The sequence below is a fragment of the Scyliorhinus canicula genome, chromosome 2 (assembly GCF_902713615.1).
Source record: "Scyliorhinus canicula chromosome 2, sScyCan1.1, whole genome shotgun sequence".
Taxonomy (NCBI): Eukaryota; Metazoa; Chordata; class Chondrichthyes; order Carcharhiniformes; family Scyliorhinidae; genus Scyliorhinus; species Scyliorhinus canicula.
The window spans coordinates 130,033,272-130,054,337 of NC_052147.1; the positions used below are offsets into that span (position 1 = coordinate 130,033,272).

General features: G+C 50.2%; 1 protein-coding gene across 3 annotated transcripts in view; it reads right to left on the reverse strand.

Annotated features, from left to right (window-relative positions):
* Positions 1 to 21,066, reverse strand: part of zgc:112416 (uncharacterized protein LOC550509 homolog) — a 109,318-nt gene that overhangs the window by 18,924 nt on the left and 69,328 nt on the right. For all 3 annotated transcript variants that reach the window (XM_038786633.1, XM_038786641.1, XM_038786649.1), the window contains 2 exons: positions 12,042 to 12,191; positions 7,558 to 7,672 (listed from right to left, as the gene is read on the reverse strand). In XM_038786633.1, the coding sequence (XP_038642561.1) occupies positions 7,558 to 7,672; positions 12,042 to 12,191 (265 nt within the window). The remainder of the gene's footprint in view (positions 1 to 7,557; positions 7,673 to 12,041; positions 12,192 to 21,066) is intronic.

Consider the following 21,066-nt stretch of genomic DNA (forward strand, 5'->3'; position numbering starts at 1 on the left):
AACACAACAGGGGCTGGTTTAGCACAGTGGGCTAAACAGCTGGCTTGTAATGCAGAACAATGCCAGCAGCGCGGGTTCAATTCCCATACCGGCCTCCCCGAACAGGCGCTGGAATGTGGCGACTAGGTGCTTTTCACAGTAACTTCATTGAAGCCTACTTGTGACAAAAAGTTATTATTATTATTATAGAACAATTATAAAAAGGTGCAGGAACAGAGAGCCCTGGGAGCATATATGCACAAGTGAAAAAGCTGTTGAAAAGGCAGACAAAGTCTTCAGACGTTGAGGACAAATTCAGGGAAGTTATGATAAACCTTTAGAAATCATTGGTAAGGGAACTTCCGGTTGCGGCTATGACCAGCTAAGTCGCACGTTTGGCTGCTCCTGCTACAAAGGTGTTTTCGGGCCGATTGGAGGGCCCCAACGGCGCTGTAAGGACAAATCCCGGTGGGGGAAGGCTCCCTGAAGAGAACCAGACCAACTTTATGGTCGGTACCCGGAGTGGGGTGGTAAAGAAAGCAACAGCAGCTCCCAAAAAAAAGCGGGGGAAGAAGACCAAAATGGCGGCTGGTGGCGCACCCGAGGAATGGAGGAAATGGGCGGAGGAGCAGCAGGCCGCTCTCCTGCGCTTCTTTACGGAGCTGAAAATGGAGCTCTTGGAGTCAATGAATGCGACGACCACCAGGCTGATGGGAGCCCAGGCGACCCAAGAGGCGTCGATTCGGGAGCTGCAGCAGGAGATGACTGCGAGGGAGGAGGAGGCCACGGTCCTCGTGGGAAAGGTAGAGGTGCACGAGGCACTCCACCTGAAATGGCAGAGCCGTTTTGAGGAGCTGGATACCCGAATGAGGCGGAAGAACCTGAGGATCTTGGGCCTGGCAGAAGGCCTGGAGGGGTCAGACCTCCCGGGATATGTAGCAGAAATGCTGAGCTCCCTGATGGGGGCAGGGGCCGTCCCTTCGCCCCTGGAGCTGGAAGAGGCCTACAGGGTCATGGTTAGGAGGCCAAGAGCAAATGAGCCCCCGAGGGCGGTGCTGGTGCGGTTCCAGCGACTCAGCGACCGTGAGAGAGTGCTGGAGTGGGCCAAGAGGGAAAGGAGCAGCAAGTGGGAGAATTCGACGGTGAGGGTCTACCAGGACTGGAGTGCGGAGGTGGCAAAGCGGCGGGCCCGGTACAACCGGACGAAGGCGGTGCTACATGCAAAACGGATCAGGTTCGGAATGCTGCAGCCAGCGCGCTTGTGGGTCACCTACAGGAACCAACACCACTATTTTGAGTCCCCAGAGGAGGCGTGGGCCTTTGTACAGGAAGAGAAACTGAACCCCAGGGGATACTTGGCGGCCGTAGCCGCTCGGGTACTTTCAGCTGAATTCTTTGTTTGGATTTTGAACTCTTGCTGTGGTTTTTCTTCTGATGTTTTTTCCCCCCTTTGCCAACTTCCCTTAGTTATTGTTATTGTGGTTATTCATGGTTATTTATGCTGTTTGGTAGAGGGCGACTGTTAAGTACATTGTTATTTGTTATCTATCTGTTATTTATAATGTTAAGTTGGGGAGGCGGGACGGGGGGGAGAGCGGATCGGGGATATGGGCTCCTAGGGGGGGTTCTTTAAAGGCATGGACGGGGACGGGGGTGGAACTGAAGATGGCGGGGTGGGGTGTGGCAGGGCGAAAGCGCGGGCTTTCCTCTGTTTTCCCGCGCGCGGGGCAGAGGAGGGGGGAGGGGAGGAGTGCGGGGCGTGGCTAGCAATGGCGACCTTTCCCGCGCTGGAGCGGGGCCAAGGAGGAGTGGCAAGGGGGGGGAGGCCCCCCCCCCCCCGAGCCGGGGGGAGTCGGAGTGTGGCAGGAGCAGCCGGTCAGCGTGAACCAGCTGACTTACGGGAGTACGATGGAGGGTACATCGCGGCTAGGAGGGGTCCTAGCCTGGGGGGGGGGGGGGGGGGGGGGTTAGGGAGGGACACCGGGTTGCTGCTGAAAAGACCAGAAACGGGAAGTGGAGGACTGGAGAGGTGGGGGGAGGGGGACATCGCCATGGGGAGCGGGTCAGAAGGGGAGGGTCGACCCGGGGCGAGCAGGGAACAGGACATGGCTAATCGGCAGGGGAAGGGGGCGGGTCGTCCCGCGACCCGGCTGATCACTTGGAACGTGAGGGGGCTGAATGGGCCGGTCAAGAGATCAAGGGTATTCTCACACCTGAAGGGACTGAAGGCTCATGTAGCAATGTTACAGGAGACCCATTTGAAGGTAGTGGACCAGGTTCGCCTGAGAAGGGGGTGGGTGGGACAGGTGTTCCACTCTGGATTGGACGCAAAGAACCGGGGGGTGGCGATTCTGGTGGGAAAGAGGGTGTCGTTCGTGGCGGAGGAGGTGGTGGCGGATAAGGAGGGTAGGTATGTGATGGTGAAGGGTAAGCTGCAGGGGGAGAAAGTGGTGATGGTCAACGTATATGCCCCGAACTGGGATGACGCGGGTTTTATGAGGCGCCTATTGGGCCTCATTCCGGGACTGGAGGCAGGGGGCTTGATCATGGGGGGGGACTTTAACACAGTGCTGGACCCCGGGCTAGACAGATCGAGCTCAAGGACCAATAGGAGGCCGGCAGCGGCAGAAGTGCTGAGGGGGTACATGGAGCAGATGGGAGGAGTAGACCCATGGAGGTTTGGTAGGCCGAGGGCGAGGGAGTATTCCTTTTTCTCCCACGTCCATAGAGTGTACTCCAGAATCGATTTCTTCGTGTTGAGCAGGGGGCTGATCCCGAGGGTACGGGAAGCTGAGTACTCGGCCATTGCGATCTCTGATCATGCACCACATTGGGTGGATGTGGAAATGGGGGAGGCGCGGGACCAGCGCCCGCTGTGGCGGCTGGATGTGGGGCTGTTAGCGGACGACGAGGTGTGTAAAAGGGTCCGGAAGAGCATTGAGAGCTATCTGGACTTGAATGACACGGGTGAGGTGCAGGTGGGGATGGTCTGGGAGGCCCTGAAGGCAGTGATCAGGGGAGAGCTGATCTCCATAAGGGCGCACAGAGAAAGAAAGGAGAGGCAGGAGAGGGAGAGGCTGGTGGGGGAGCTATTGGAAGTGGATAGGAGATATGCGGAGGCACCAGAGGAGGGGCTGCTGGGAGAACGGCGCAGCCTGCAGGTCAAGTTCGACCTGCTGACCACCAGGAAGGCAGAGACGCAGTGGAGAAGGGCACAGGGCGCGGTCTATGAGTATGGGGAAAAGGCGAGCAGGATGCTGGCACACCAGCTTCGCAAACGAGATGCGGCTAGGGAGATTGGGGGAGTGAAGGAGAGGGGCGGGAAGGTAGTGCAGAAGGGGCAAGAAGTGAATGGGGTCTTCAGGGATTTTTACAAGGAGTTGTATCGGTCTGAGCCGCCGACGAGGAGAGGGGGAATGGAGGACTTCCTAAACAAATTGAGGTTCCCAAGGGTCCAGGAGGGGCTGGTAGAAGGGCTGGGGGCGCCAATAGGGCTAGAGGAGCTAGTCAAGGGAATAGGTCAGATGCAAGCGGGGAAGGCGCCGGGGCCAGATGGGTTCCCGGTGGAATTCTACAAGAAAAATGTGGACTTGGTGGGACCGGTACTGGTACGAGCCTTTAATGAGGCGCGGGAGGGGGGGGTTCTGCCCCCGACAATGTCGCAGGCTCTGATCTCCCTGATATTGAAGCGGGATAAAGACCCCGTGCAGTGCGGGTCCTACAGGCCTATCTCGCTTCTGAACGTGGATGCCAAGTTGCTGGCAAAGATCCTGGCAGCTAGAATAGAGGATTGTGTGCCAGGGGTAATCCATGAGGACCAGACAGGGTTCGTGAAGGGGCGGCAGCTCAACACGAACGTGCGGAGATTGCTGAATGTAATTATGATGCCGGCAGTGGAGGGGGAGGCTGAGATAGTGGTAGCGCTGGACGCGGAGAAGGCATTCGATAGGGTGGAGTGGGAGTACCTGTGGGAGACGTTGGAACGGTTTGGGTTTGGGGAAGGGTTTATTAAGTGGGTGAAGTTGCTCTACTCGGCCCCGATGGCGAGTGTAGTGACAAACGGGAGGAGGTCGGAGTATTTCGGGCTCCACTGAGGGACCAGGCAGGGATGTCCCCTATCCCCCCTACTTTTCGCACTGGCGATTGAACCGTTGGCGATGGCACTGAGGGGTTCAGGGGGGTGGAGAGGACTGACTAGGGGAGGGGAGGAACATCGAGTATCGCTGTATGCGGATGATCTACTGCTGTACGTGGCAGACCCAGAAGGGGGAATGCCGGAGATAATGGAACTATTAGCAGAGTTTGGGGACTTTTCGGGGTACAAACTAAATTTGGGCAAAAGCGAGGTTTTTGTGATACACCCGGGGGATCAGGGAGAGGGTATTGGGAGACTCCCCTTCAAGCGAGCAGGAAAGAGCTTTAGGTACTTAGGGGTGCAGGTGGCAAGGAACTGGGGGACCCTCCACAAGTTGAACTTTTCCAGGCTGGTGGAACAGATGGAGGAGGAATTTAAGAGGTGGGACATGGTACCGTTGTCGCTGGCGGGGAGGGTGCAGTCAATCAAAATGACGGTCCTCCCAAGGTTCTTGTTTTTATTTCAGTGCTTGCCCATCTTCCTCCCTAGGGCCTTCTTCAAAAAGGTGACGAGTAGCATCATGAGCTACGTGTGGGCGCATGGCACCCCAAGGGTGAGAAGGGTCTTTTTGGAGTGGAGTAGGGACAGTGGAGGGCTGGCACTACCCAATCTCTCGGGGTATTACTGGGCGGCAAATGTGTCAATGGTGCGCAAGTGGATGATGGAAGGGGAGGGGGCAGCTTGGAAACGAATGGAGAGGGCGTCCTGTGGCAACACAAGCCTGGGGGCCCTAGTAACGGCACCATGGCCGCTCCCCCCCACGAGGTACACCACGAGCCCGGTGGTGGCGGCCACCCTCAAGATATGGGGGCAGTGGAGGCGACACAGGGGGGAAATGGGAGGTCTGTTGGCGGCGCCAATAAGAGGGAACCATAGATTCATCCCGGGGAACATCGACGGGGGATTTCAGAGCTGGTACAGGGTGGGCATACGGCAGCTGAAGGACCTGTTTATAGAGGGGAGGTTTGCGAGCCTGGGAGGGCTGGAGGAGAAGTTTGAGCTCCCCCCGGGAAACATGTTCAGATATTTACAAGTGAAGGCATTTGCTAGGCGGCAGGTGGAGGGGTTCCCCCTGCTCCCCAGTAAGGGGGCGAGTGATAGGGTGCTCTCGGGGGTCTGGGTCGGAGGGGGGAAGATATCAGACATCTACAAGATAATGCAGGAGGCGGAAGAAGCATCAGGGGAGGAGCTGAAAGCCAAGTGGGAAGTGGAGCTGGGAGAGCAGATAGAAGACGGGACGTGGGCGGATGCACTGGAGAAGGTCAATTCTTCCTCCTCGTGTGCGAGGCTGAGCCTCATTCAATTTAAGGTGCTGCATAGAGCTCACATGACGGGGACAAGGATGAGCCGGTTCTTTGGGGGTGAGGACAGGTGTGTCAGATGTCTGGGAGGCCCAGCGAACCATGTGCATATGTTCTGGGCATGTCCGGTGCTGGAAGGGTTCTGGAAGGGGGTGGCAAGGACGGTGTCGAAGGTGGTGGGGTCCAGGGTCAAACCAGGATGGGGGCTTGCGATCTTTGGGGTCGGGGTAGAACCGGGGGTACAGGAGGCCAGGGAGGCCGGAATACTGGCCTTTGCGTCCCTAGTGGCTCGACGAAGGATATTAATTCAATGGAAGGACGCGAGGCCTCCAAGCGTTGAAACTTGGATTAACGATATGGCTAGCTATATTCAGCTAGAAAGGATCAAATTTGCCCTGAGAGGGTCGGTACAGGGATTCTCCAGGCGGTGGCAACCTTTCCTTGACTTTTTAGATCAGAGATAGGCGTACGGGGTCGTGGCAGCAGAAACCGGGGGGGGGGGGGGGGGGGGGGGGGAGGGGAAGGGGGGGGGCAGCAATGGTCGTGGGGGGACATGTACGACTGTAACGCGGGCAAGTCTGCTCGCTGCTCATGTCTGAAACTGTAGGCTGCCTTGTTTGTTAAGTTGTTGCTTGGGGGGGGGGGGAGGACGGGTGCGCGCGAGAGGGCGGGCGAGGGAGGGATATTTGCCTAGAGGGATTGTGTTGTAAATAATTTAAAAATTAGTAGGGGTAAATGTCTGTATGGAAAAACTCTTTCAATAAAAATTATTTAAAAAAAAAAAAAAGAAATCATTGGTAAGTCCTCAACCTGGGGCAGAATTACAAAGAAACACACTGTGCCCTGGCATGGGGCCCCCAAAGGCAAGAGGGCCCCAAAATGGCAGCACGGTAGCATTGTGGATAGCGCAATTGCTTCACAGCTCCAGGGTCCCAGGTTCGATTCCGGCTTGGGTCACTGTCTGTGTGGAGTCTGCACATCCTCCCTGTGTGTGCGTGGGTTTCCTCCGAGTGCTCTGGTTTCCTCCCACAGTCCAAAGATGTGCGGGTTAGGTGGATTGGCCATGATAAATTGCCCTTAGTGTCCAAAATTGCCCTTAGTGTTGGGTGGGGTTACTGGGTTATGGGGATAGGGTGGAGGCGTTGACCTTGGGTAGGGTGCTCTTTCCAAGAGCCGGTGCAGACTCGATGGGCCGAATGGCCTCCTTCTGCACTGCAAATTCTATGAAAATGCAGACTCTCACAGCCAATCAGCTAATGGCATATATTGCAAACCTGACCACAATTGAAAAGTCAATCACTACTCTCAGCAAGGGATGGGATTTATCTGATCTACTGCAGCTCACGGTTCTGTACAGACACTGTGGAGACATTCACCCATTCGGAATGAAATGGTCCATTTGGAGCCTGGTGGGAGCACAGTGGTGGTTGGCGCCCAGCATCCAGGTGTGAATGAACAATGAACAGAAATAATGGGTTTCCTCAGGGAGGGCAAAGCAAAGTAGATTTAGAAAGTTACAGATTGCTGCACACAATTAGGGTAGGCACTCAGTGGGGAACTATGTTGTGTTCTTGTGCTGCCGCTGAGCACCATGTTGTGTTATGGGTTTGTTTGATGTCTCAATAATGAGATCTTGAGACTTGTATCTTTAAATATGAACCATTTATCGTTAATATTTAACTACATACAGATCCCAATTAATGCCATGCATGGTGCTGCTTTTTCCTATTTCTAGAGTGTTCCCTTTGAGTTTATTACCACGTGACTCTATACATCATACTGTGGGCAGTGCCATTCTCCAGTCCTCATGTTAACCCTTGCTCTGCCATGTAACTTTCCAAGGGCATGCAGGCACATATGACATAATAAAGCAAACTGGAGAGGAGTGGCATATCCATTATTGGTCAGATTAAGGGTGGCTTAGACAAGCCAGGACCACACCACAGTTTATTAGCTCAGCAGTAGGATAACGGAGTTTTCCCATCTGACTGATGATTGAAACAAGCACAGGTCACTCCCAAAACCAAATTGTACAATTCACAATCGGGACCTGAAGCAACGTGCAGGGATACAGACAGGGCAAAAAACAATTTTAAAAGGACTTAACATCTAAAAAATCAGCACAATTGAAACATTTCTTACCTTCCTTGATGCTACCTGACCTGATTGGTGGAAGGGCCTGTGGAGGTGGGATCTGCGTGATGAGTGGCTGTTGCTGTGGTAACTGTTGTATGATTGTTGAGGGCTGCTGGGGAAGCTGTGGGGAGAGAAACCAGGAGCAAAAAATGAAGGGAATATAGAAACAGGTGAAAAAGAATAAAGTGAAACGGGCAGTAAATTAACTTCAGTCACCGAGCAGCATACTGCTGAAAGGATTGTAGTGTCAAAAATGGGTTTTAAAAAAATAACTTGAATTTATATAGCTTCTTTCACACAACCTCAGGATGTCCCAACGAGCTTTAGAAGCCCATTAAGTTAATTTACGGAACAATGACTTTGAGGTCAAGTTTGTGTTAAACATCACCTGGTGTGACTCAGGTGCCCCATGCTGGCATAGCAGTCTCATTTTCTGCAGATGAAGACAGCGAGCACCGGAGGTGCACAATTCATCAGTTTTCTCTGGGCCATTCCCATGGCCAGTTGAGATTTCCATTTCTTCAAGCATTTACCAATGCCCCTCCAGTCAGCCGATGCCTCTCAGTTGTCTACATTGATATCTGCCTCATTCATATCTCACTTGCTGGTGTCATTGTGATGGAGGGAGTGAATATTTGTGGAAAGAATGCCAATCAAACGGCTACTTTGTCCTGGATGGTGTCGAGCTTCTTGAGTGTTGTTGGAACTGCACTCATCCAGGCAAGTGGGGGGTATTCCATCATCGCTCCTGACTTGTGCCCTGTAGATGGTGGACAAGCTTTGGAGAGTCAGGAGGTGAGTTACTTGCTGCAGGTTTCCTAGCCTCTGACCTGCTCTTGTAGCCACATTTATGTGGCTAATTCAGTTCAGTTTCTGGTCAATGGTAACCCCCAGGATGTTGATAGTGGGAGATTGTGTGTTGGTAATGCCAGTGACTATTATGAGGTAATGGTGAGATTCTCTCTGGTTGAAGGTGGTCATTCTCTGGCACTTGTGTGGCACAAATGTTACTTGTGACTTGTCAGCCCAAGTGTAGATATTCTCTAGATCATGTGCATTTGGACAGGGACTGCTTCAGGTGTCTGTATGGTGCGGAACATTGTGCTGTCATCGGCGAATATCCCCACTTCTGACTCATGATGGATGGAAGGTTATTGATGAAGGAACTGAAAATGTTTGGGCTTAGGACACCAGCCCGAGGAACTGCAGTAACAGCAAATGCTGTTAGGAAGGGAGTTTCAGATTTTTGACCCAATGACAGTGAAGGAGTTGTGATACGTCTTTTATTCAGGATGCCGCGTGGCTTGGAGGGGAAATTGGAGGTGGTGACATTCCCATTTGTCTACTCCCCTTGTTCTTTTAGGTGCGAGAGGTCATGGGTTTGGAAGGTGCTGTTGAAGAAAGCTTTACAAGTTGTCACAGTGTATTTTGTAGATGGTGCACACCTCTGCCAGTGTGATTGGCGGTGAAAGGAGTGAACCTTTAAGCTGGTACATGATATGCTGAACAGGTAAGGTGCTTTGAGGTGGATGGTGTTGAGCTTTTTTGAGTGGTTGCACTAATCCAAATGCAAGTGGAGAGTATACCATCACACCCCTGACTTGTGCCTTGTGGACAGGCTTTGGAGAGTCAGAAAATGAGTTGCTCACGGAAGAAGTCCCCTCCCAGCCCAATCAGCTCTTATAGGCACAGTATTTATAAGGACATTTCCGTTAAGGTTCTGATCAATAATAACTCCCAGAATTTGGATGATGGGAGATTCAGCGATGGTAATATGTCAGGGAGGTTGGTTGGATTTTCTCTTGCCGGGAATGATGATTGTCATTGTTACCTCCCACTTAACAGCCTGAATATTGTACAGGTCTTGCTTCATATGGATGTAGCCTGTTTCAGAAACTCAGGAGTGATGAACAAATCGCCAATGAACACAACCACTTCTGACCTCATGATAGAGGGAAGGTCACTGATGAAGCACTTGAAGTCAATTGGGCCTACCACACTACCCAGAGGAACTCCCACAGCAATGTTACCGGGCTGAGATGATTGGCCTCCAAAAACTACAACTATCTTCCTTTGTGGCCAGTATGATTTCAGTTAGAATCATAGAGTCATGACAGTGCAGAAGGAGGCCATTCGACCCATCAAGTCTGCACCGACCCCGCGAAAGAGCACCCTACCGAGGCCCAATCCCCATCCTATCCCCATAACCCCACCAACCTTTGGACACCTAGGGTCAATTTAGCATGGCCAATCCATCTAACTTGCACACCTTTAGACTGTGGGAGGAAACCGGAGCACCCGGAGGAAACCCACGCAGACACAGAGAGAAAGTGCAAACTCCACACAGTCACCGGAGGTCAGAGTTGAACCTGGGTCCCTGGCGCTGTGAGGCAGCAGTCCTAACCACTATGCCGACCAGTTATTGGGAGAGCTTGCCCCCACCAATTCCCACTGACTTCAATTTTGCTGGGACTTATTGATAACATATTCAGTCAAATGCTGCCTTGATATCAAGGGTAGTCACTCTCACCTAACCAATGGAAACATGTAGCTAAATGTTTTTTGGCTAAAATCTGTCTGTCAACTTTACATTTCATTGGAATCAAAACGTATTTCTAGCAGACTAACAGAAACTAATTTTTTAATTTTAAGAATTAATCATTTCCTTTGAAGACAATGAAGCACAATGTAAATTATGTCTTATTATTTATGTTTCAGATGTTAATCAATTTGCATTTTCTGTGATTACGGAAACACAGAATTGGTACAACACAGAAGGAGGCTATTCAGCCGGTCATGTCTTCATCGGTTCTCTATAGAGTCAATTTACCTCGTGCCACTCCCCCGCTTTTCCCTCACGGCCCTGAACATTCTTCCTTTTCAGAGAACAATCCAAGTCCCTCTTGAATTCCTCAACTGAACCTGTTTTCACCACTCTCTCACGCAGTACATCCCAGATCCAAAACACACGGGATATTAAAAAGTTTCTCCCCATGTTGCCAATTACTTTAAAACTGTGCCCTCTTGTTCTCGATCTATCAATGGGACCATTTTTCCCTATCTATTCATTTTAAGTACCTTTGTCAAATCACCTCTCAACCCTCCCCAAAGTTTCGTTCTGTATTTTCAGTGAAATGCAGACCTACCAACTTCATTCATTCTGTGAGTTTCATGCACAAGGTGGTGATATCCTACCTACTTCAGGATCACAGTCCCTTGTGTGGAAGCATTAATGTCAGGATATTGTCACGGGATGCTATGAAGTTAGACATATTTCACCAATCATAGTGAAAGTCTATTAAAATTGTAGACCTTGGAATTGTATTGAGACTGCTCAAGCTCATTTCATATCAGACCCGGAGAGCTAACAAACCTTAGTTAGGCCACACTTGGAGTCTAGTGTTCAATTCTGGTCGCCACACTACCAGAAGGATGTGGAGGCTTTAGAGAGGGTACAGGAGAGATTTACCAGGATGTTGCCTGGTATGGAGGGTAGTAGCTATGAGGAGAGGTTGAATAAACTGGGTTTGTTCTCACTGGAATGACGGAGGTTGAGGGGCGACCTGACAGAGGTCTACAAAATTATGATGGGCATAGACAGAGTGGATAGTCAGAGGCTTTTTCCCAGGGTAGAGGGGTCAATTACTAGGGGGCATAGGTTTAAGGTGTGAGGGGCAAGGTTTAGAGGAGATGTACAAGGCAATTTTCTTTTATTTTATTTTTTACACAGAGGGTAGTGGGTGCCTGGAACTCGCTGCCGAAGGAGGTGGTGGAAGCAGGGATGATCGTGACATTTAAGGGGCATCTTAACAAATACGTGAATAGGATGGGAATAGAAGGAAACGGACCCCGGGAGTGTAGAGGATTTTAATTTGGATAGGCAGCATGATCGGCACGGGCTTGGAGGGCCGAAGGGCCTGTTCCTGTGCTGTACTTTTCTTTGTTCTTTGATCCCCTATGGCTGGCCTACGTCTGAACTCATGTCACAGTGTTTAACGCTCTGTACTACCCATCCTCTTTATTTTAGCTGTCATGTCATGACTGCAGTGAAACTGGGGTTGTGTGAAAATAGTCAAACACATTTTGCAGCAATTTGTAATCTTTACAGATTTCTCCACTTCAAAGATGTAATTTAGGAGCTGGTATCCCAGATTAGCCTGTTATAAAGGGGAATTTCTGAAACAAATTCATGGCTTCTTGACTGAGATTTTTGTAAATGGAAACCAGTCCATATTTGAACAAAAGCTGAAAATCTGAAATGAAAACAAAATGTTGGAAATGGTCAAGGGCATCTGTAAAAAGAGAGAAACTGACTTAACAGCTCAGGTTGACAAATTTTCATCAATTCCGATGGAATTCATCAAATTGAAATCTCGGTTTTTGTCTTTCCACAGGTGCTGTCTGGACCACAGAGTATTTCCAGCATTTACTGTCTTCGTAGCCGCATTTGAAGAGTGGGCCATTTCCCACCACCTAGTCTTGTGCCTTACCGTGTGTTGGATAATCCGAGGTGGCTCTGGTGGGGGCTGATGATAGAACTGAATCGGTGGTGCCTGATGAAGGGGCTCCAGCCGTCGGTAGCGTCTCCGGGTTCCTCCCCAAGTGTGTGGCCTGGAATACTCATCCAACATGTGCTGTTCCTGAAAAAATAACCTTGACATCACAATGGTTGAACCTGTTCCGCATGCTTTAATCTCTGTTTCTCACCATTTTACGCAGCAACACTTTCAACCAGTCATGTTTAAAAACTTAAGGGGTTAGTGGACAGAAAACAGGTTATGTGGATCTAGGCAAACTCAGTGTACTGTGGTTGCTAAGCATTGCCCAAAACCCTGAAACAACAGCCTGTTTTGCCTTAATTGGCCAGCAATTAAGCATTGCTTTCAGAACTGCAACACCTCACAGGGTAGAATGCACCTCTAGGCTGCATAGCTATCATTAACACAGTCCAGGGGATTATATCCTGAAAGGGATAATTACCCAAAGTCTTTTATTCCTTATTAGTTCTTTCCTTTCCTCAAATCGGAATGCACTTCCTGAAAGATTCAATAGTTAACTTTCAAAAGGTAGGGCAGCACGGTGGCGCAGTGGGTTAGCACTGCGGCCTCACGGCACTGAGGTCCTAGGTTCGATCCCGGCTCTGGGTCACTGTCCGTGTGGAGTTTGCACATTCTCCCTGTGTTTGCGTGGGTTTCGCCCCCACAACCCAAAGATGTGCAGAGTAGGTGGATTGAACACACTAAATTGTCCCTTGTGATGAATGTGATTCACACTATATATAGTTGCCAATATCACTCCATGTATATATGTTCGTTATCTACCCATTGTAAGTGCAGTTGCACTATCCGACCACCAGGGGGAGTCGTTATGGGAGTACACGAGAGTTTGTACTGGGCTCCTCCTTTGGCTCCGCCCAGGACTCCTCCCCCTGGGACCGATGTATAAAGATCAGTGCCTTAGAGCCAGCCTGCAGTTCACCTGAAGTTCAACGACGAATAGGCTGGCTCTATTGTAAGTGTATTAAAGCCTCTGTTCAGATCCAACTGCACGTGTTCGCTGAATTGATGGTTCCATCACCCCTTAATTGGAAAAAATAAATTGGGTACTCTAAATTTATTTTTAAAATCTTTCAAAAGGCAATTTTATATACATGAAAACAAACTGCAAGACTTTGGGGACAGAGGGGGGGCATGCAACTAATTTGATAATCTCATTCAAGAAAGATAGGCTGAAAGGTCTCCTGCATTAGGGATTTTCCAGGAGCTACTGAGATGATGGAACATTAACAAACTCAACAAAGAACAGGGCTTGAAACCGGAAACTGGAACTCTACATGGTTCAGCCATTCATTACACCAGCTGAGACTTGCTTTGTTAGCATCAAAGGTTTGACCTAATAACAAGGATTTGCTGCTGTGCTATTGTTAGCTGTGCATTGGCTGGCTCTCTGCTGCCTACATCTTAATTTGCAGCAAGTCCTGTGCCTCTAACACTTCTGTCTCGCTGACCTTCATTAGCTCCCGATGGCACTTAAAAAAAAAAATTCTATCCAGCGAACCATACCCGGCACTGGAGGAGTTCTGGAAGGGGGTGGTGGGGACGGTGTCGAGGGTGGTGGGATCCAGGGTCAAGCCAGGCTGGGGACTCGCGATATTTGGGGTTGGGGGTGGAGCCGGGATTGCAGGAGGCAAAAGAGGCCGATGTCTTGGCCTTTGCGTCCCTAGTAGCCCGGCGGAGGATCTTGCTGCAGTGGAAAGATGCGAGACCTCCAAGTGTGGAGACCTGGATTAATGACATGGCGGGATTCATTAAGTTGGAGAGGGTCAAGTTCGCCCTGAGGGGGTCGGTACAAGGGTTCTTTAGGAGGTGGCAGCCTTTCCTCGACTTTCTGGCCCAGCGATAAGGTACTAGGTCAGCGGCAGCAGCAACCTGGGGGGGGGTTTAGGGGGATAGTGTTTAAGTTAATTTGCTTCTTGTTAATTTATTTTGTTGTTTATTGGGGTTGGGGGGGTGGGGGGGTTTGTTATATGCGTTGTTACGGGTGCCAGGGGGTGTTTATTATTGTTATTGTTATTATTGTTTTGCTGATATATATTTTTCAAAAAATTCCAATAAAAATTATTTTTTAAAAAAATAAAAAAATTCTAGTCCTAGTTTACAAATCGTTTTTACCTCTCCTTTTCTCCATAATCTGCTGTAAACCCGCAACCCTGAAAAAACATTGTGGATGACTTTCAGTCGGTCCATCTGTGCGCTGGCGCATGTCCTGCGGGATAGGGCATCCGGAGGCTCGTTGAGCTTCCCGGGTCGATAATTAATATCGTAATTATAGGTGGAGAGTTCGATCCTCCACCGAAGAATTTTATCATTTTTTATTTTGCCCCTTTGCGAGTTATCAAACATAAAGGCAACCGATCGTTGGTCGGTGATGAGGGTGAACCTCCTACCAGCGAGGTAGTGCCTCCAGTAACGAATAGCCTCCACAATGGCTTGTTCTTCTTTCTCGACTGAGGAGTGTCGGAGATCCGAAGCGGAGAGGGTACGGGAGAAAAATGCCACTGGTCCCCCTGCCTGATTTAGTGTGGCTGCTAGAGCTACCTCCGAGGCGTCGCTCTCAACTTGGAATGGAGTGGATTCATCCACCGCCCGTATGGCCGCTTTGGCGATGTCCTCCTTGATGTAGTTGAAGGCCTGGCGTGCCTCAGATGACAGGGGAAATCGTGTGGCCTTAAAGAGTGGGCGGGCTTTGTCCGCATATTGAAGGACCCACTGGGCGTAGTAGGAGAAGAAGCCCAAGCACCGTTTGAGGGCCTTGGGGCAATCGGGGAGGGGGAGTTCTAAGAGGGGGGCGCATACGGTCCGGGTCTGGGTCCAGGACTCCATTTTCCACGACGTAGCTGAGAATGACCAGTCTGTTTCTGCGGAAAACTCATTTCTCATTGTTGTAGGTGATGTTTAATTTCTGTGCTGTCTGGAAAAAACGGTGGAGGTTGGCGTCGTGGTCCTGCTGGTCATAGCCGCAGATGGTGACATTGTCCAAGTACGGAAACGTAGCCCGCAGCCCGTACTGGTCCACCATTCGGTCCATTGCTCGTTGGAACACCGAGACCCCATTAGTGACGCCGAAGGGGACCCGGAGGAAATGGAAGAGGCGGCCATCGGCCTCGAATGCCGTGTAGTGGCGGTCCTCCGGGCGGATTGGGAGCTGGTGGTATGTAGACTTCAGATCCACCGTGGAAAAGAGCCGATACTGGGCGATCAGATTTACCACGTCTGCAATCCTGAAGAGGGGATACGCGTCGAGGAGCGTAAATCTATTTATGGTCTGACTATAGTCGACAACCATGCGGAATTTTCCCCCGGTCTTAACGACCACCACCTGAGCTCTCCAGGGACTATTGCTGGCCTCTATAATCCCCTCACTGAGAAGCCTTCGGACCTCTGATCTGATAAATACCCTATCCTGCAGGCTGTATCGCCTGCTACGAGTGGCTACGGGTTTACAGTCCTTTGTGAGATTGGCGAAGAGAGGAGGGGGGGAGATTCGCAGCGTAGCGAGGCTGCAGATAGTGAGTGGGGGCAGGGGCCCGCCGAAGCTGAGGGTGAGGCTCTTAAGATTACATTGAAAATCTAGGCCTAATAAGAGTGGCGCGCAGAGTTCGGGCAAGACGTAGAGTTGAAATTTTGCATAGCTAGCGCCTCGGATTGTGAGTGTCGCGGCGGTGCGCCCCTGGATCTGGACAGAATGGGAGCCTGAAGCGAGAGAGATAGTTTGCCGCACGGGGAAAACGGGGAGCGAACAGCGTCTTACCAGATCTGGGTGAATGAAGCTCTCAGTACTCCCGGAGTCGAAAAGGCATGATGTGCTGTACCCGTTGATTTGGACCTCTGCCATCGAGTTTCGCAGATGCTTCGGCGCGATTGGTCCAGGGTGACTGCGCTGAGTTGCGGGTAGTCGGCGGCTCGATCAGCTGTGCTGGTGTGGCCACGTGATGACTGGTCTCTGAGTTCATAGTCGTACTCTTCCAATGAGTTGTCCGAGCATGGAGATGCAGGTCGGGCCCGTGGATCACACGTGGCGGGTGGTGAGGAAGGTGGCGTCCAAGATGGCGGCCTCCATGAGTCGCACGTGGCCGGCCGTGTGGTGAAAGTTTTCCAAGATGGCGGCCCCCATGGATCGCATGTGGCGGGAGGGGACGGGGTCGGGACATAGGCCGCAGCGTTTCGGGCCCCGCGGGTGTGGGGAGTGATTACTTCGTGCCGCTGGGGAGTTGGAAGCTGGGGCCCTTTTTGCGAGGCACACTCTCGCGTAGTGGCCTTTCCGCCCGCAGCTGCTGCAGGTCGCGTTGCGGGCCAGGCAGTGCTGCCGCGGGTGCGGATTCTGGCCGCAGAAATAGCAGGCTGGAGCAGCATAGTGGCTGGCTGGAGCAGCATAGTGGCTGGCTGGAGCAGCATAGTGGCTGGCTGGAGCAGCATAGTGGCTGGCTGGAGCAGCATAGTGGCTGGCTGGAGCAGCATAGTGGCTGGCTGGGGCAGCATAGTGGCTGGCTGGGGCAGCATAGTGGCTGGCTGGGGCAGCATAGTGGCTGGCTGGGGCAGCATGGTGGCTGGCTGGGGCAGCATGGTGGCTGGCTGGGGCAACATGGCACAGGCCTGGGGGAGTCGCTGGTCGGGGGCTCATGATTGGGTCGTGGGGTCCGCGGGGAACGAGGTGAGGCTGCGGAAAGAGATCTCCATTGTGGTAGCAATTTCCACAGTTGTTTCTAAGTCTTTTCCAGCAGTCTTTGGCGCACATAATTAGACCCAAGGCACGCTACAAAAGCGTCGCGTACAGCAAGTTCTCTGTGTTCAGCCGCGGTAACCTCTTGATAGTTACAGTCATTTGATAAATTATTGAGTTCTCTTAGAAATTCGCGAGTGGTTCTGTAGGCCACTGGCGGCGAGTCGTGAACACATGGCGTGCGTAAACTTCGTTAATGGGCCTTACATACATCTTATCGAGTATCGCTAGCGCTGCAGTATATGAACCGGCCGAGTTTAGTTGCGTAGAGATTCTGTGGCTCATCCTCGCGTGCAGTAGACTTAACTTCTGTTCCTCAGTTGTTTCGGCTGAGCTCGCTTCTGCCAGGTAGGCCTTAAAGCACCGCAGCCAGTGGGAGAAGATTTCTTTAGCCTCTGCATCCTGTGGGTCGAGTTCTAGGCATCCAGGCTTGAGGGCTGATTCGATGATCGATCCTAACTGTTCTTAAATAGATTAAATTGATGGAACTATCAATTCACGAGACACGTGCTTTCATATATGAACAGTGGTTTTAATCTACTTACTTCAGAGCCAGCCTGTTACCCGTTGAACTCTCGATGAACTCAGGCTGGCTCTGGACACGGTTATTTATACAGCAGTCTAAGGGGAGGAGTCGTGGGCGGAGCCAAGGGTGGAGCCCTGTACAAACTCCTGAGCATTCCCAGAGCTACTCCCCCTAGTGGTCGGATAACGCTACTAAGTGACATTCACCACACCTCCCTACACCGCTCTGCATTTTCCTCCTTTAAGACCACTTCTTAAAACCTACCTCTTTAACCGAACCTTTGGTCATCTGACCCAATAGCGCTGCCTCTGCTTTGTTTATATAAAGCCCCTGTGGGGCACCTTAGGGCGTTTCATTACTTTAAAGGTGCCATATAAATGTATGTTGTTGTTGTGAACCAGTGAGATTTTTAGAACAATTTGATCATTTTTACCAATACCAGCCTTTTAATCAAAACATATTTTCTAAAATTACCATTTTGGGATTTGAATGAATGCTCTCTGGATTACTAAGTGAACACAGCACTTTACCTGGTACTGCATAATATATTTCTCTGTCTGGGTATGTCATTGAGTCATGGAGTCATTATGGCATAGAAGGCGGCCTTTTGGTCCATTGAATCGATGCTGGCTCTTTTGTGAATCAGTCCCATTCCAAGCTGCTCTCTCAGCCCTGCAAGAGTATGACCCTCAGGTGCCTGTCCAATTTCCTTTTCAAATCACTGATTGTCTCCTTTTCCACCCCACTCGTTGGCAGAGATTTATGTCATTACCACTCGCAGCATGAAAGCGTTCTTTCTTGTATCCTCCCTGTATCTCTTGCCTAAAACTTTATATGTGTCCCATGTAAGTCCTTGGACATTGAGTTTTTCTTTCTCTACCTTGTCTGTTATAATCTTGTACACTTCTAACAAATCTCCCCTCAATCTTCTTTGCTCCAGGGAAAACAATCCCAGCTTCTCCAACCTCACCTTGTAGTTAAAATCCCCCCCCCCATTTCTTGGAACCATTCTGGTAACCCGACCCTGCTGCCTCTCATAGACCCTTGCATCCTTCCAAAAACGTGGTGACCAGAACCGAACACGATAGCTGTGGCCTATCCAGAACTTCATAAAGGTTCAGCAGTTTCCCTGCTTTTGTATTCAATACCTCTATTTATTGAATGAAATGAAAATCGCTTATTGTCACAAGTAGGCTTCAAATGAAGTTACTGTGAAAAGCCCCTAGTTGTTAATGATGTGGAGATGCCGGCATTGGACTGGGGTGGGCATAGTAAGAAGTCTTACACATCAGGTCCAACAGGTTTGCTTCAAATCACCAGCCTTCGGAGCGCAGTTCGTTCCTCAGGTGAATGAAGAGCTGGGCTCCACAAGAAGCATCCTCTATGGACAAGTCCTCCATATGCACAGGATCTGCTCAGACGAGGAGGAAGAAACTGACAGCCAAGTTCCGCAAGCATGAGTGTGGCCTCAACCGGGACCTTGGATTCATGTCGCATTACATTCACCCCCCACCATCTGGCCTGGGCTTGCAAAATCCTACCAACTGTCCTGGCTTGAGACAATTCACATGATTGAGTAGCAAGTGCAAACAACAACAAGGATAAGGGACATATTTGCCTCGTGCCGCTGCAGAGCAAGGGTCCCAGCTCCGATCCCTGTGGTAGACCGCTAGTCACAGGCTTCCAATCACAAAAGCAAATCTCCACCATCACTTTTGCTTTCTGCTAACAAGCAATTTTGGATCCAATTTCCCTTGGATTCCATGGCTTTAAGCTTTTGGACCAGCCTTCCATGTGGGACCTTGTCAAAGGCCTGACTGAAGTCCATGTAACCCACATCAACTGCGCTACCCACATCAATATATTTAGTTACCTTTTCAAAAATTCCAATTAAATTAATTAGACAGGATCTCCCACCAACAAATTTGTGCTGACTATCCCTGATGTCTTTCCAAATGTTGATTAATCCTGTCCCTCAGAATTATTTCCAATAATTTCCCTACCACTGACATTAGACTAACTGGCCTGTAATTACTTGATTTATCCCTGATACCCTTCTTGAATAAGCTCGCTATCCTCTAGTCATCTGCACTTCGCCTGTGGCCAGCGAAGATTTAAATATCTCTGTCAGGGCCCCAGCAATCTCCTCCCTGGGATACATCTCATCAGGCCTTTGAGATTTATGCACCCTTATGCCTGCTAAAACATTTAAAACATCATCCTTATTTATCTTAATATGCTCTAGAACTTCATCTCCAGCTACCATGTCTTGGTGAATACGGGTGAAAAATATTAAGTCCGTGCCCACATCATCTGGCTCCGTGCACAGATTGTCCCTTTGGCCTCTAATTGGCCCTTGGTCATTCTCTTGCTCTTAATATACTGATAAAATTAAGGGGTTTTCCTTAATTCTATCTGCCAATGATATTTTGCCCTCCTAATTTCATTTTTTAGCAGCCCCCTGCGCCCTCTATACTCCTGAAGGGCCTCTCCTGTTTTTAGTGCTCTATACCTACCACATGCTTCCTTCTTTTTCTTTATCAAATCCTCAATATCCCTTGGCATCCAGGATTCCCTGGACTTGCCACGCTTGCCCTTCACTCTGAGAGGAACATGTTGGCCTTTAACTCTCACTATTTCACTCTTAAAAGACTCCCATTTTCCAAGTGTAGATTTACCTGCAATTAGCTGTTCCCAGTCTACGTTTGCCTGATCCTGTCTAATGATATTGAAATCAGCCTTCCCCCAGCACATACTTGATTTCTGGCCTATCCTTATCCCTTTCCATAATAACTTTGAAATTTACAAAATTATGGTCACTATCCCCAAAATGCTCTCCCATTGACACTTCGATCACTTTCAAGGGACGAAGGAAATGAGCAAGATAACTAAATGTATTACCTCCAAATTTGCAGATGATACAAAGTTGGGTGGGAGGATATACTATGAGGAGGACGCAGAGATGCTTCAGCAGGATTTGGACAGGCTGTGTGAGTGGGCACATGCATGGCAGATGCAGAATTATGTGGATAAATGTGAGGTTATCTACTTTGGTAGCAAAAATAGGAAGACAGATTATTATTTGAATGGGTGTAAATTGAGAGGTGGATACTCAGTGAGATCTTGGTCCTCATGCATCAGTCGCTGAAAGTAAGCGCGCAGGTACACCAGGCAGTAAAGAAGGGAAATGGTATGTTGGCCTTCATAGTGAGAGTATCGGAGTGTAGGAATAGGGATGTTTTACTGAAATTGTATAGGGCATTGGGGTGGCCACTTGCCATAATATACATCCAGGTATATGATGGTGTGCAGACAAGCAGTGATTGACACACAAGATGACCAGTGAACACACAGAACACAGCAGCCAATCACCAGACAGGACACGACCACTATAAAGCCAGAGGGCACTAGTTTTCCCGCTCTCTCGGGATCCAGCCTCTGAGATATTATAGATATCATATCATAGAATTTGCAGTGCAGAAGGAGGCCATTCGGCCCATCGAGTCTGCACCGGCTCTTGGAAAGAGCACCCTACCCAAGGTCAACACCTCCACCTTATCCCCATAACCCAGTAACCCCACCCAACACTAAGGGCAATTTTGGACACTAAGGGCAATTTATCATGGCCAATCCACCTAACCTGCACATCTTTGGACTGTGGGAGGAAACCGGAGCTCCCGGAGGAAACCCACGCACACACGGGGAGGATG